The 13,369-nt window shown below is 33.8% G+C and overlaps 1 protein-coding gene across 2 annotated transcripts; it reads right to left on the reverse strand.

Moving 5' to 3' along the window:
* Positions 1-7,959: 7,959 nt before the first annotated feature.
* LOC133859798 (senescence-associated carboxylesterase 101-like) lies at positions 7,960-12,428 on the reverse strand. Of its 2 annotated transcripts, none has more exons than XM_062295332.1 (4): positions 12,278-12,428; positions 11,792-12,143; positions 9,372-9,935; positions 7,960-9,078 (listed from the first exon to the last, which is right to left on the reverse strand). In XM_062295332.1, exons 1-4 carry the CDS (start codon positions 12,292-12,294, stop codon positions 8,245-8,247), a joined length of 1,767 nt encoding a protein of 588 aa, XP_062151316.1. In that variant the 5' UTR covers positions 12,295-12,428; the 3' UTR covers positions 7,960-8,244. The 2 variants fall into 2 exon arrangements, with proteins under 2 accessions (XP_062151316.1, XP_062151315.1); XM_062295331.1 differs by having other exon boundaries at positions 7,960-9,081.
* Positions 12,429-13,369: the final 941 nt, after the last annotated feature.

Here is a 13,369-nt window from a genome sequence, read left to right on the forward strand (position 1 = left end):
GTTAAACCTAAGAGTAGGATTATCTTCGTTTTAAGTGAAACGCATAAAAGTTATTTTACGGTCTATATTTTATTTTGTTATATTTAATAATATACGTGGTATTGTGTAATTTAAAAAAATTTAAATAACATAATAACATAATGTTTATGTGGCAATATATATATATATAATTTAATTTGAGCCATAAAATGAATTATATCTATTTTAAATAAAGGGATAATTGCATCATTGGTCCTTGGAGTATGTCATAATTATTTTTCACTCTTTATGATTTAAAAAGTTTATGAGATGTCATTGTGATAAGTAATAATTACAAATCGATCACTGACGTTAAATTCAGTTTAAATTTTTTATAGATTGGGTTAAATATCACGGTAATTTGTAAAAAGAGAAGAAAAAAAAGAAATTTTTTTGACAGATTCCGCTTTTGCACTGCTGCCCCTAGCCGTGACTAAGCCCATTTGGACTGGGTTGGCGCCGCCGTGCGTGACTGTAAATTGATAAAATACTGCTTGAATATTCTACATGCCAAGCAGTTTAGTAGCCGGCCGACCTGAAAGTGATATTGTGACTCTCGAAACATTAAAAAAAAAAAGAAAAAAAAAAGAAAAGAAAAGAAAAAAAAAAAGACGACGGCCGACTTGTGTGACCATTTTCCATTTATCAACACGTGACACGTCTTGTTTTTTGCCCTTTCTACTTTAGGTCTGTTTCTTGTCAATATGCATAAACGATAAAAGGAAGGAAAAATTACATTATTAGTGTTTTTTATTAGTCTGAATTACAAATTACTCGTTGCGGTAAAAAAAATAATTTTAAAGGGGGCGCCCAAGCCACCCCGGATAAGTTGGGTGTGGCGGCCAGTTTTTAATTTTTTTTATGAATTATTTTATTAAGAGTGACACATGTCTCTTTTTTAATCGGGACTGACATGGCAACCTAATGGTCTTTGTTAAGTTTGTGGACAAAAAACTGTAATATATTATTCCTTTATGGTTGTGGCCTTTATATCACATTTACGGTATTTACTATGTTTATTATTTTTTCAATAAACATATACGGCATTATGGATATTTCCATTAATTTAGATTACCGTAAATATGGAATCGGTATTATGGTTATTTCTATTAATTTAGATTACCGTAAATATGGAATCGGTTAATTGATTTTAAAATCAATTAACGATATTATTTCTATTAATTTAGATTACCGTAAATATGGTTTTTTTTTTTGAATTCTCTCTTTTAAGTGTAGAATTTTATCTTGTAACACACATAAAGATAAATGGTTAGTAAATAAACTACTAATCATGTGTGTTCAAGGATATGAGAGAATTCATAAAGTGTTCACATGATTACTCATGTCAAGGGGAAGACCAATAAATGCAATCATGTCCAACATTTAAAGCATGAGAATAAGGTGCCAATAAAGTATTATGGCAATCAAGATACCTATTTCTCATGCAATAAGGAAAATTAAGGGCATATAAAGAAAGATTGCATGAAGTAAAATAAATGACTTAAAATAAAGATAATCTCATATGTCATGAATCTCTTGTAGTGACTCATTCAAATATGTTGTGGATTGATTATGGTTTAACAATCCACATTGTCAACACAAATGCAGATTTTTTTTAAAGTGAATAACATGTGTTTATAATTTGAGCTTGTTGGGATCTATAGGTTAATTTTTAAAATTCAGTTATAATTTTGACCTCAAAAAATGATTTATATTCCATAATCTTTTTGAAATCTATTTTCTAGTTTGGCTTATTAAAAATTTCAATTTTATTTTAAACTTGAAATTTTTCTTATTTTTTGGTGGAATATTGGTTAGGGTTTATTTAAAGTCTATTTGAAATTGACCTACGTCCCAATTTTTGAAACAAAATTATTTGTTTATTTCTGCATAGTGATGTTGACGTAAAGTAGAGTCTTTAAGAGTTTAAAAATGCTCTTGTTATGGCTTTGGAGATTGAAATATATCTCCATACAGAAAATAAAAGTCGGTGATTTACTAACTTTGGTACTTGTGTGGATTGCATAAGGGAAAGCATACCAACAAGACCATTAGAGGTGCCAAAGAGAGCCTTTTAAAATTCTTGAGATCATGTACATTGAAATATGTTAACCTTTCCATACTCATTGCCTAAATGGTCAGAGATATTTTTATCTCTTTTAGTGATGACCATATAAAGTTTATGTATCTCTATCTTCTAAATATTAAAGCTGGGGTATTGAATGTTTTTAATACCTATAAGGAAGAAGAGGAGAAACAATTTGAAGATCATAAGATCTAATATAGGCATAGAGTACTAAGGTAGGTACACACAAAGGGAAATGATTAGTAATACTAATCTGCTATTACCCTTATAAAGTAAAGCTTTGAAGACCATTGTGTATATGTTAAACAGGATTCCATCTAAGGTTGTCTTTAAGACACCTTTTAAAGTATGAAATAGATGAAAGCTTGGTTTACATTATTTACACATATGGGGTTGCCTTGCTAAAGAGAGGATTTATAATCCTCGCCTTAGGAAATTAGATTCAAGGACAACCAGTGGATCTTTTATAAGCTATCTAGTAAATTTTAAAGGGTTTTAATGTTTTATTGTCCTTCATATAAGCCTAGAGTTGTTGATTGTAAAATTTCTAGAGGATACAGAACCTAGTGGGAGTGCTCATTCACATAAATTGGAATTTGATGAAGCACTAGAGTTGGCCAAATCTCCTCCTCATAGAGGATGATTGATTGTATTCAGGAAAATCAGATTGATTATCCTGAGCCACAATCACTTCTAGAACAACCAACTCATACAGAACAGGTTCAAAATCTATTCTCCCATTGCAAAATGCAGAGGAAGTAGAATTAAGAAAATCCTATAGAATAAGTAGATTAACAATTCTTAGTGATTATGTTGTATATCTCCCAGAGTCTGATGTTGACGTTGGACATAAAGATGATCCAAATTTGTTTTCACATGCTATGAATGGAGAAAACTCCTCATTGAGATTCAGTGCCATGAAGTGAGAGTTAAGTCCATGGCTGAAGGGTTGAGCTAGACTCGTAGCCAATGGTTTTACTCATAAGGAAGGCATTGATTATCGTGAAACATTCTCTCCAGTGTCTAAGGATGGTTCATCAAGATGATCATAGCATTAGTAGCTTATTTTTGATCCAGAGCTACATCAAGTGGATGCGAAAACAACTTTTCTGAATAGGGATCTTAAGGACGAGGTTTACATGAAACAATCAAAAGGTTTTATAAATAACAGTCAGAAAGCTTGCAAATTAAAGAATTCTATTTATGGGCTGTGATAGATCTCCCAATGGTAAGATACTTTTTACAAGGTTATTGTTTATAGAAAACCTTGTTGATTAGTATATATACCTTAAGGTCAGTGGGAGTACAGTAATCTTTCTAGTCCTATATTTGCAAGTGGTGATTTAGGTTTGCTACATAAAGTTCACAAAACTTTGAAATGAAGGATTTTGGTGAAACCTCTTATGTCTTTTGACATAGAGATTCACAGAGACATAAAGAATATTAACATTGTCTCGGAAGGCCTACATTGAAAAAAGTTTTGGAAAAAATTTAGAATGAAGGATTTGCACCTTCAGTAGCAATTAAGAGGGACTAATTAAATACAGATTAATGTCCCAAAAGGTATTGGAATAAGGGCAGATGAAAAGTTTTAAGCGTCTGCATTATACATAACCATATGACTGACAATAAGTATATTGAGTCAATAAAGTGCTGCAAATAAAGCCTTGCGGTATATGCAAGGAACCAAGAAGAACAACTTAACCTAAGGATACACTTTCCATTTGAAGGTGGTTAGTTGTTTAGATTTGAGTTTGCTGATTGTGTAGATAGTAGAAAGTCTACTCTAAGGTATATATCTTTTTATTGAAGGATAGATCCTAGAGATGCAGTTTGCAGACTATAGTTGCTACGTCTACCAAGAAAGCTAAAAGTCTAGCGTGCTATGAATTTGGTACACATGCATGATGGTTGAGACATTTGTTGAAAGTCTCAATCTTGTCGATTTTACAGTTAGACCATAAAGATACTCTGCGGTAATTCTACTATAATCTTCTTTTATAAGAATAAAGAGTAGAAGCAGAAGTAAATCGACATTAAGTATCTCAGTACGAGAGATAACATTAAGAGACATAAAGGGTCTATTGAGCATATAAGTACTGAATTAATGATTGCGGATCCCATGACTTAAAGTTTACCGGTAAAGAAAGAATAAAGTCATGCGGAATATATGAGACTCATTAATTCATTTTTGCTTGGTTTGTCTCTTTTTGGTCTATAGACATAAAGTTATTGTAATAAAGATTTTTTGTGCACATTTGTTATTTTATCCATGAGGATAAATAAAGTTGGACCCGAATGACTTATAGGAAGTTCATTCATAAAGCTTGATTATCCATAAGGTACTCATGTAAGGAGTGTTTTACATCGTGATACATGGAAGGGACGACCTAATTTTATAATGGTTTTACCGCCATGATTCGTGTGAAACATTTCTTAACTGAGTTGGAGGATTCCATAAAAGATTGGCCAAAACTAAAGAACCTAATACCATATGGTCATGTGTTATAAAGTCCAAGTGGGAGAATGTAATATATTATTCCTTTATGGTTGTGGCCTTTATATCACATTTACGGTATTTACTATGTTTATTATTTTTTCAATAAACATATACGACATTATGGATATTTCCATTAATTTAGATTACCGTAAATATGGAATCGGTATTATGGTTATTTCTATTAATTTAGATTACCGTAAATATGGAATCGGTTAATTGATTTTAAAATCAATTAACGATATTGTTTCCTTGATGGAAGGAAACAAATACGGTGTTTACCATTTTGAGGGTCCCTAACCTAGCCTATAAATAGAGTGCCTGTGTACACCATCAGTACAGCCATCAAGCAATAGGCATAGGTTAGAAGATCCCTCAAATAATCTTTCTTGTTCTTCAGATGGATCGTGGAGACGCTTGAGCAAACATGGCTAGAGGTAAGCCTGAATCCTGTTTATTCGTTTTCCGCTGCGCATGTTAGATTAAATAACATGTTGATTATTTCTAACAAAAACGACTTCATGAAGTGATTTGTAATTTTCACTTGTCACTGGCGAGGAAATTAAAATTATTTTTTATACCAAATGAAGTGATTTGTAATTTAGGTCAATCACATAGACCAATTGTACTGTTTTTCCTAAAAGAAAATACAAAATACAAAATACAAAATCCATTTTCCATGTCATTTGTTGCTTAATACAAAATCGTATAAGAATTTTCAACCATTTAGGCAATACATGTAAGAGAGTCAAGCGAAATACAATTCACAAAATAATTTGATTTTTGAACAATATCATTGTTATAAAAGTCGTCTCCCTCATATGAAATTCACCTATACGAATAGTTGAATAGGTGGTCGAACAACAAAATTTTATTTGAACGTTTTGATTTTAATATGATACCTAAATTGATAGAGATTCTAATTCACAAAAATCAAGTCACTGTTTGCTATCAAAAGCTACAATAAACTAATTACCTCAAATTTTGCTAAAAAATTGACTGCTTTCATTCATTGATATAACGCCAACGGATGTAATTTAGCAAGAGCCTAGACGGGGACGAGAGATTTCGAATTAAGATCCTCTCAAATTCTTTGCCCGAATTTGATAGAATTCGGGCAGGTAGTTGTGAGTGAGCATTTATGAGACCCACCTGACCAAATAAAAGTTGGGCTGCCCAACTGCTTATCCGGTCAGGTGAATCTCATAAATGCTTACTCACAACAACTTGCCCGAATTCTATCAAATTCGGGCAAAGAATTTGAGGGGATCCTGATCCAGAGATTCCTGTGTGAGGGCCACTTCAATCAGTGTTGTGGGATCCTAAAAACCTTTTTTTTTTTTTTTTTTTTTTTTTCTAAACATTGCTGTTATAAATTGGACCATTTAATACAAATGAACAATCTAGATAAGAGGTGTTGAACCTCATAAATATTTCAAGAGATCAATCTCAATCCACTTGTTTGACATTTTCTCTCTTATGCCATTGATGACATACATAGCTGATTTTGAGAATTACAAGTTACAGGGAACGTGGATCAAAATTTCCATTGTCCGGAGCTGTGCAATCAAATGATGGTGCCACTTTTTTGGTCTGGTGTCGGGTCCATGTTATCATATTGAGCTTTCCATTTTGGGAAATGCTCATACTTCCCAACTTTTTATCCCAAAAAGTGGTTCCCAAATGATGTGTCATCATCCCACGAGATGATGACACATATCCCAAAATGATAAATCACATGAGATTGTGACACATCATTTGGAAACCAAATTTTAAGAAAAAAATTTGGGATGTGTAGCACTCCTCTTCCATTTTTCCCCTAAGCAAATGCATATCCGGTTAGAAATCTGTCGGTGAAGGCTTTCACAAACAAACAGACACAAAAGATTATTATTATTATTTTTTGTTTATTCAAACGAAAAAAAAAAAAAAAAAAAAAAAAAAAAGGAAATTCCAAAAGTGGTCCTTCTCAGTTCTCGCTAGTAATACATACAAAAACTTAAAAAGAGAAAAGTACAAATACTCCTAAAACCAAAAAAAAAAAAAACAAAAATAATCCTTAAAAAACATTGATAAGACAAATATATCGTTATAAAATCAAAAAAAAAAAAAAAACGAATTTGTTTTGAAAGATTAAAAAAAAAAACATTTTTTTTAAAAAAAATGAAAATCCAGGGGTAATACAAACTGAAAATTATATAAAACAAAATCTAAGAAAAATGAAAAACCTTGATTTTTTACTATTTTTTTGCCCTTTCTTTAATTTTAAATTTTTAAAAATAATCTTCAGTTTATATATATAATTTTAAAAAAATTTATAATTTTATAAAAGGTATTTTTATTATTTTATTTTTTTTGCCAACGAGTATTTTTGTTATTGGAATCATTGACACTATTTAATAATTTAGAGTAATATTGATACAATTAACAATTTGAGAGGGTTATTAATAATCGAAAAGTAGTATAAAGGGTATTTGTATTAAAAATGACAAGTAACGAAAATATTACCACAGATATTATTAGTGGCGGCTCAAAAAGCGAGCTAATGTGTTAACAGCCGAGAAAATTCCAGCAACAAATTCCAACAGCAAATTCGGATCAAACTCTTTAGATCTCCTCTACGAATGGCTCCTATGGTCATCTCCCTAAGCCCTTTCGTTTTGAAGCTTTTTGGGTCAGGACTCAGGGATCCATCCTGCTTGGGGATTATCTCAACTGCCTGGGAATTGGGTCCTTTGTTCTAAATAGACTAAATGGAGAAGCACGAAGCAAGCTCGTAGAATTTGGAACAGAGATCACTTTGGAAGAATTCAATCGAACATCAAATCTCTCCTCAAGGAAATTGATACCGTTCAATGTGCTCCTCATTCTCCACACATCTCTGCACAAGAATTATTTTTACAAGAAGCTCTCCAGGAGCAGTTAAAGAGAGAATAAATTCTTTCATGCCTCAGCTATTAATCGTCCAAGGTATAACCCTATTTTCTTTTTGAAATTGGATAATGGTTCCTCTCTTATTACTGGAGCTGACATTGGGGGTCACTTAGTCAATTATTTCTCTGGCATTTTTTCTTGATTTGGAGTTGAGAGATTTAATTATGCATGTGCTCACCGATTCTGACAATGATTTAATTTTTCAAGCTGTCTCTAATTTAGGGTCCAACAAAGCCGAATATCTGGCCTTTTCTACAAAAATTTCTGGTCTGTGGTCAAGAAAGATGTTATCAAATTTGTCCAGTCTTTCTTTGGTGAAGGTTTCCTTAAGGAAATGAACCATACAAACGTAGCCCTTGTTCCAAAAATTCCCAACCCCTCGCGGGTTCATCAATTCAGGCCTATTAGTCTCACAAATCAGAAATAATACCAAATCGTGAATGGTCCTATTGAAAACAGAGTATTGGTCATTTTAGTTCAATGGTATTGTTACATGCATATAATTACCAGTCTTTCTTTGCCATTGAAAGAGGGCAGAAGAAACAAAGACAAAAAGCCGTTCCTTTGACAACAATGACTGTAACAATCTATTGAAAAGATGATGTCCTTTACAATTTATTGGCTGGGGAAAGACTTCGGAGTACTTGTCAAGTTCGAAGGCAAGTGCAGACATGGATATTGAAATGCCAGATCTATATCATAGAGAACTTCAGCCAATCTGTAGGCAACCAGTAGCATACTGCTTGATCTGTTTCTTTTTCATGAAGTCAGTGAGTGAAGAAGTATAAGAAGTTCCCATGATGCCTTCTTGGATAATTTTCGAGTACTCTTCCCACCATTTCATGTAGCTGCTCCCCTTCAACAATATCTCATGCGATACTGCCTTATTCTCGATCATACCCCATACATAGTCCTCAAACTCAATCAGGATCTGTTTATGTGTGTCCATATCCTTTGACTCTCTTTTAGTCAGCACCTCGCACGAAATGAGAGCCTCCTCAACATTTGCCCAAAAGCAAGAATCCTCCGTCAGACCACCCGCCAGGTTTTGTTTCTCCGAATTATTTGGACGGCTTGCATTGTTCTCATCTTCTTCGAGCCATTGCTCCAATTGCTTGTAATGTTTAGACCTTCCTTTAGTTTTGTAGTCTGTTTTGCGTTCGCGGTAGTATTCAGCTATGTCCAGCGGTTCAATCATCCTTCGGTAGTTTGTTCCCGCAAAGAGCCAGCGGGTAGTAAAGGCGGCGCCATTCCTCTGGGGCTTTTTCGCTACTTCGTCAACCGTGTCTATCCAGTAACATGTAAGGAATTTCTTGTGCTTTTCTACGACAAGATCACTTCTATCACTTGCATTCTTGTAGCAGTCATAGTATCCAATTCCCTTGTCCTCAGAACACTTCTTGTACCATTCCAGTTGGGCCATTTTTACTTTCATTTCATTTAACATATTGGAATCATAAACTTCCCACCTCCTCATTAACCATTTCCTTTCCTGTTTTTCTGTCTCTCTAATTAGTGTGTTCATGTCAATCCTCTGTTGTAGCTGCTGCAATGATTTTTTTAAAAATGAGTTCATGCTACATGTAGAGTTTTGGAAAATCTCAATGATGATTATAAATGGTCATGATTCTTAGCCATGTATGTACCATAGCATTGTTAAAGTATATTTGAATTACCCTAAAGTTAGGGATTTGATGAGATTGTATTATGTCTGATGAAGATTAGATTAGCCTAAGTTTATCTGGACGTAAGTTATTGATCGAACCAAGCATAATATATGAATCAAATAAAGAGGAAGTATATATGATCCAAATTATGAAATTGACATTGAGCTACCTGTGGTCGCTCCAGTCCGATTGCTGCTAGTTGTGTAACAATGGCTGCCTGTGATGGTTGTGCAATCCATTCATCGACTTTTGTACTATCCTTGCAAATTACCTGACGGTCGAGTTGTTGGACAATATTTCCATAGCCAAAGAACTCCCAATCTTGATTTCCAAGACCCTCTAAGCAGGTTGCCACCAACAATTTCAAAATAGATTTAGGGTCCTCAAGACAAGCACAACCCAGTTTCGAACACAACAGAAACGTGCCGAAAGGCTTATATTCATTAGCTGGAGAAGCCTTTTCAGGAGCAACAGGATTGCAGGGTGGAATTAAGACTCTGGGGACTGGATCTTGGTCTGAAACCACATGCAAAAAGCAAGAGTTCCATGTTGAGTATTGTAATATAGCGTCTTGCAGGCCTTCATCGCCAATAAGGGGTGACCCAAAAGTGACACAAAGTGGGCGTTTGATGTTTGCTAAATTGATTCTGTCTAGCAGCCATAAGGTGAAGAGAGAGGCAACAGATCCTCCCAGAGAGTGTCCAGTGATAATTAATGGCTTAGAATTGGAAATCTGCATTAAAATAGGACTCTTAAAATGTTAACAACAGGTCAAGTGACATCCTCAAAGTTCTTTTTATCGACACAATTATAAGGGGTCCATAACACGTACAAAGTCCTTTTATTTAAGCATACAAAGACCTTATTTACATTGCATGGCTATTCTCCAAACAATCAAATATAATCATGTGAAAGTAACTATCGATAAACAAATGGATGGAACTAGAAATTTAATGAGACCTAATTTTTTATTTATTTTTAATAAATTTAAAGATTAAAATACATTTTTTAACAACTTTGTTTTAGAGGTGCATGGCCACCAGCTCCAAAGTTTCGTTTTTTGATAGACCTGTTATGTAGTATACTTGGGTCCTTCTTTCATCATTTCATTTTGAAAATTAACCATTGAATCTGTAGAATACATATAACACCCATATGTGGAATTTTCAAAATGAGAAGATAAGAGAAAGATATGAGAATACAAGAAAGTATTTCTCTTCTGGATATACATGTGGCTTTGTTTGTTAACCACCCTCTCCTCCCCTTATTTTCGTTCTACCAAAATAAGTCAACTTCAAAACATTTTTATTTTTTATAGCACATCAATAATTTTTTTTTATTACTATTCAAATAAAAAAAACTCACTAAAAAATTAAAAAAATTTCACTTTTCCAGATAAATTCTTTCTACTATATATACATATTCAATCACTTCTTATTACTATTTAGAAACTCACTTCAAAATCTTTTACCAAAAAGATGAATGCTAGAGCTCATTCTAATGTCTTTCTGATGTCCTTTTATGCTAACATGGAACCTAGTATTTTTAATAAAAACAAGAGAGAGAAATCAATGTGTAGTTTTTCTTTATTAAGAACAGGGTGAAATATCAACATAGAAAGACCACATAAAGACACTAAAATGAGCTCTAACATTTCTAAAAAAAAAACACTGACAACCCCTTGGTCAAACAGACAAACTATGACTTATGAGCATTTATAGTTTGACCTATATATATATATATATATATTCAATCACTTTATATTGCTATTCAGAAACAAGACTCACTTCAAAAACTTTACAAAAAAAACACCCACATTACCTTGGAAAACACCTACCAAACGGCTGGTCAAACAGACAAACTACGACTTACGAGCATTTGCAGTTTGACTAACAATCATGCTTAGAGCATTCCTAGTAGCCTCACCAAAATAGCTTTTTAGCTATTTTGGTGAGCCAATTAGATGAAAACATTAAAAAACTACTCTTAGCAAACTCACCACTTTAACCAAAAAGTTTTGGTGAGTAAACATACTCATTAATTTTGATGAGTAATATTCATTCACCAACTCTCTCATCAATTTTGTTTCTCCTTCTCTCTCACATGATCAACACACTTTCTTTTTTTCTCCCATTTTCTTCTCTCATCTCTCATCTCTCTCACACGATGATGTCCTTATTTCATAGACACGAAGGTTTATTTGTCCCTGACATAAACGTTGTGGATTTTTAATTTATCTTTTCTTTCTCAAATTTGGTTGAGAAGCAAATGAAAACTTCTGTGAATTTCTTAGCAATAATTTAATCTCAAGATGAAGGTGTATGGTAACTTGTTGTATAAAATTATCAAATAGAGAAAGAATAAATAAATCTGAAAAAAATATTATTTAAATGGAATAGTGATAGTGAATAATTAAAATTGGGAGACTGTTGGGAGAATTTTAAAAAAGTGGCTCACCAAAATAGAGAAATATGATTTTTAATTACTTTGATTAGTAAAATTTGATGAGGCTAATGCTCTTAGTTTTCGCCCGAGCCTACAAAGAAAAAGAAAAAGAAAAAAGGGAAACTTTTAAGGAGAGAGAGGTACTTCAGATTTCAAGAAATCCAGCGCTCCACGGACACTATGAAAATGGTCGATTGCAGGTTTGTGAATGGAGAAACGTGGGTTGGTTTTGGTGCACAGGAATTCAAAGAGAGGAAGAGTTGATGATGAAACGAAGTCTCCTCCTCCTTCTCCTCGAAGATGCTCTTTGGTACAAGGAGGCCATGTAACGAAAGCTATGATTGTACAGTTTGGCTTCTGATCAACTTTGAATCTAACAGAGGAAGACGATGGCGCTTCATTGATTTCTCTGTACAGTCCAGAAATTGCCGCCCATGAACGGTGCAGGACATTAGAGGTCACAACCAAACTTCCCAATTCCAACCCACTGCTAAATCTGCAATCCAGAATCAACGGAAAAAAATAGTCAAGAAATTGTGATGCAATGATTGCAATCGGATTTCCATGGTCAAGAAAGAAAACGAAGAAAATAAAATAAAAAATAAAAAAATGCAATGGGTTTCTTCTTACAAGGGAGATCGGTTCATCCTCTGCGGCTTTGTTAGATCCGGTTACAGACAGCGAAAAGCTGAAAACAACTTTGAGTTATTACAAAACAATAAGTAAATAACGAGAAATTAGAATTAGTCCAAGTCTTCGTCGACCAACCCCACAGGCTTCACGAGAAAGTTCCTCGAATTAGAAATGGACAATGCCTGGAAACTAGTCAGTCAACAAGTTAAGAATATAATAGAAAAAATAAAAAACAAGTTAAGAATATCGAATAATTTTACAACACGGTAGGATAAGCAACAGCAGTTTTTTTTTTTTAACACACTTTTACTAGTTTAGCTAATCACTTTTCAATACCTTCTTTCATCAGCGTATCTAAACTTCTTCTCTATTTTATTAAAATAATAAATTTTTATTTTTATTCATTTTAATTTTAATCACATCTTCACCAAAAACACCAAACTGGACCAGAGTATGTCGATCGGTAGACAAATTCGCACCGTTTTACCCCTTCACATGCTCTACAAATCTAGGGTTTTGATTAGGAGGAACCCATGGAATTCAATGCTTATGAGTACTTGGAGAAGATGGTGGAGGAGAACGACAACCGAGACCTGAAGAGGAAGAGCAAGAGCAAGGATGGCACGTAGAGGAGCTAGAGGAAGCATGACATGGATGAGGACAATCCCGCTCTAGCTGACGGCGATGACCACAAGAGCAAGAGGACCACCGAATTAGAACACAGCACCCATCGAACCACCAAACTAGAACCCAAAGTATGCCACTGACAACCCAGGACCACCGAACCAAAACTACCGAACAGTGGAGAAAAGAAGAAAAAGAAGAGGGAAGAAGAAAAAGGGGTGGGGTGGGGGGAGACAGAGAGAGATGTCTTTTTCGCCTTTTGTCGTCCAAGAGAAATAATAAAATAAGGATAGATTAGTGAATAGTGCAACTCCACAAGTTTAGAGTTTGAATACATAAGCTGATGGAGTGTATTTTTATCACTTTTGTTATCTATTCTAGACAAAAGTGAATTTTACATAACCCACTATGAGTGCTCTTAAGTATTTTTTTTGGTTTAGGGAACACTCCCCATTTTGTAACCCC

This window comes from Alnus glutinosa, chromosome 2 (assembly GCF_958979055.1).
Source record: "Alnus glutinosa chromosome 2, dhAlnGlut1.1, whole genome shotgun sequence".
In the NCBI taxonomy this organism is placed as follows: domain Eukaryota; kingdom Viridiplantae; phylum Streptophyta; class Magnoliopsida; order Fagales; family Betulaceae; genus Alnus; species Alnus glutinosa.

Coding starts and splice junctions, on each gene's coding strand:
- LOC133859798 (XM_062295331.1), bottom strand. Junction 9,936..11,791: donor TGGATTTCTTGAAATCTGAA/GTACCTCTCTCT, acceptor ATTTTAATGCAG/ATTTCCAATTCTAAGCCATT. Junction 9,082..9,371: donor TCGGACTGGAGCGACCACAG/GTAGCTCAATGT, acceptor AAATCATTGCAG/CAGCTACAACAGAGGATTGA.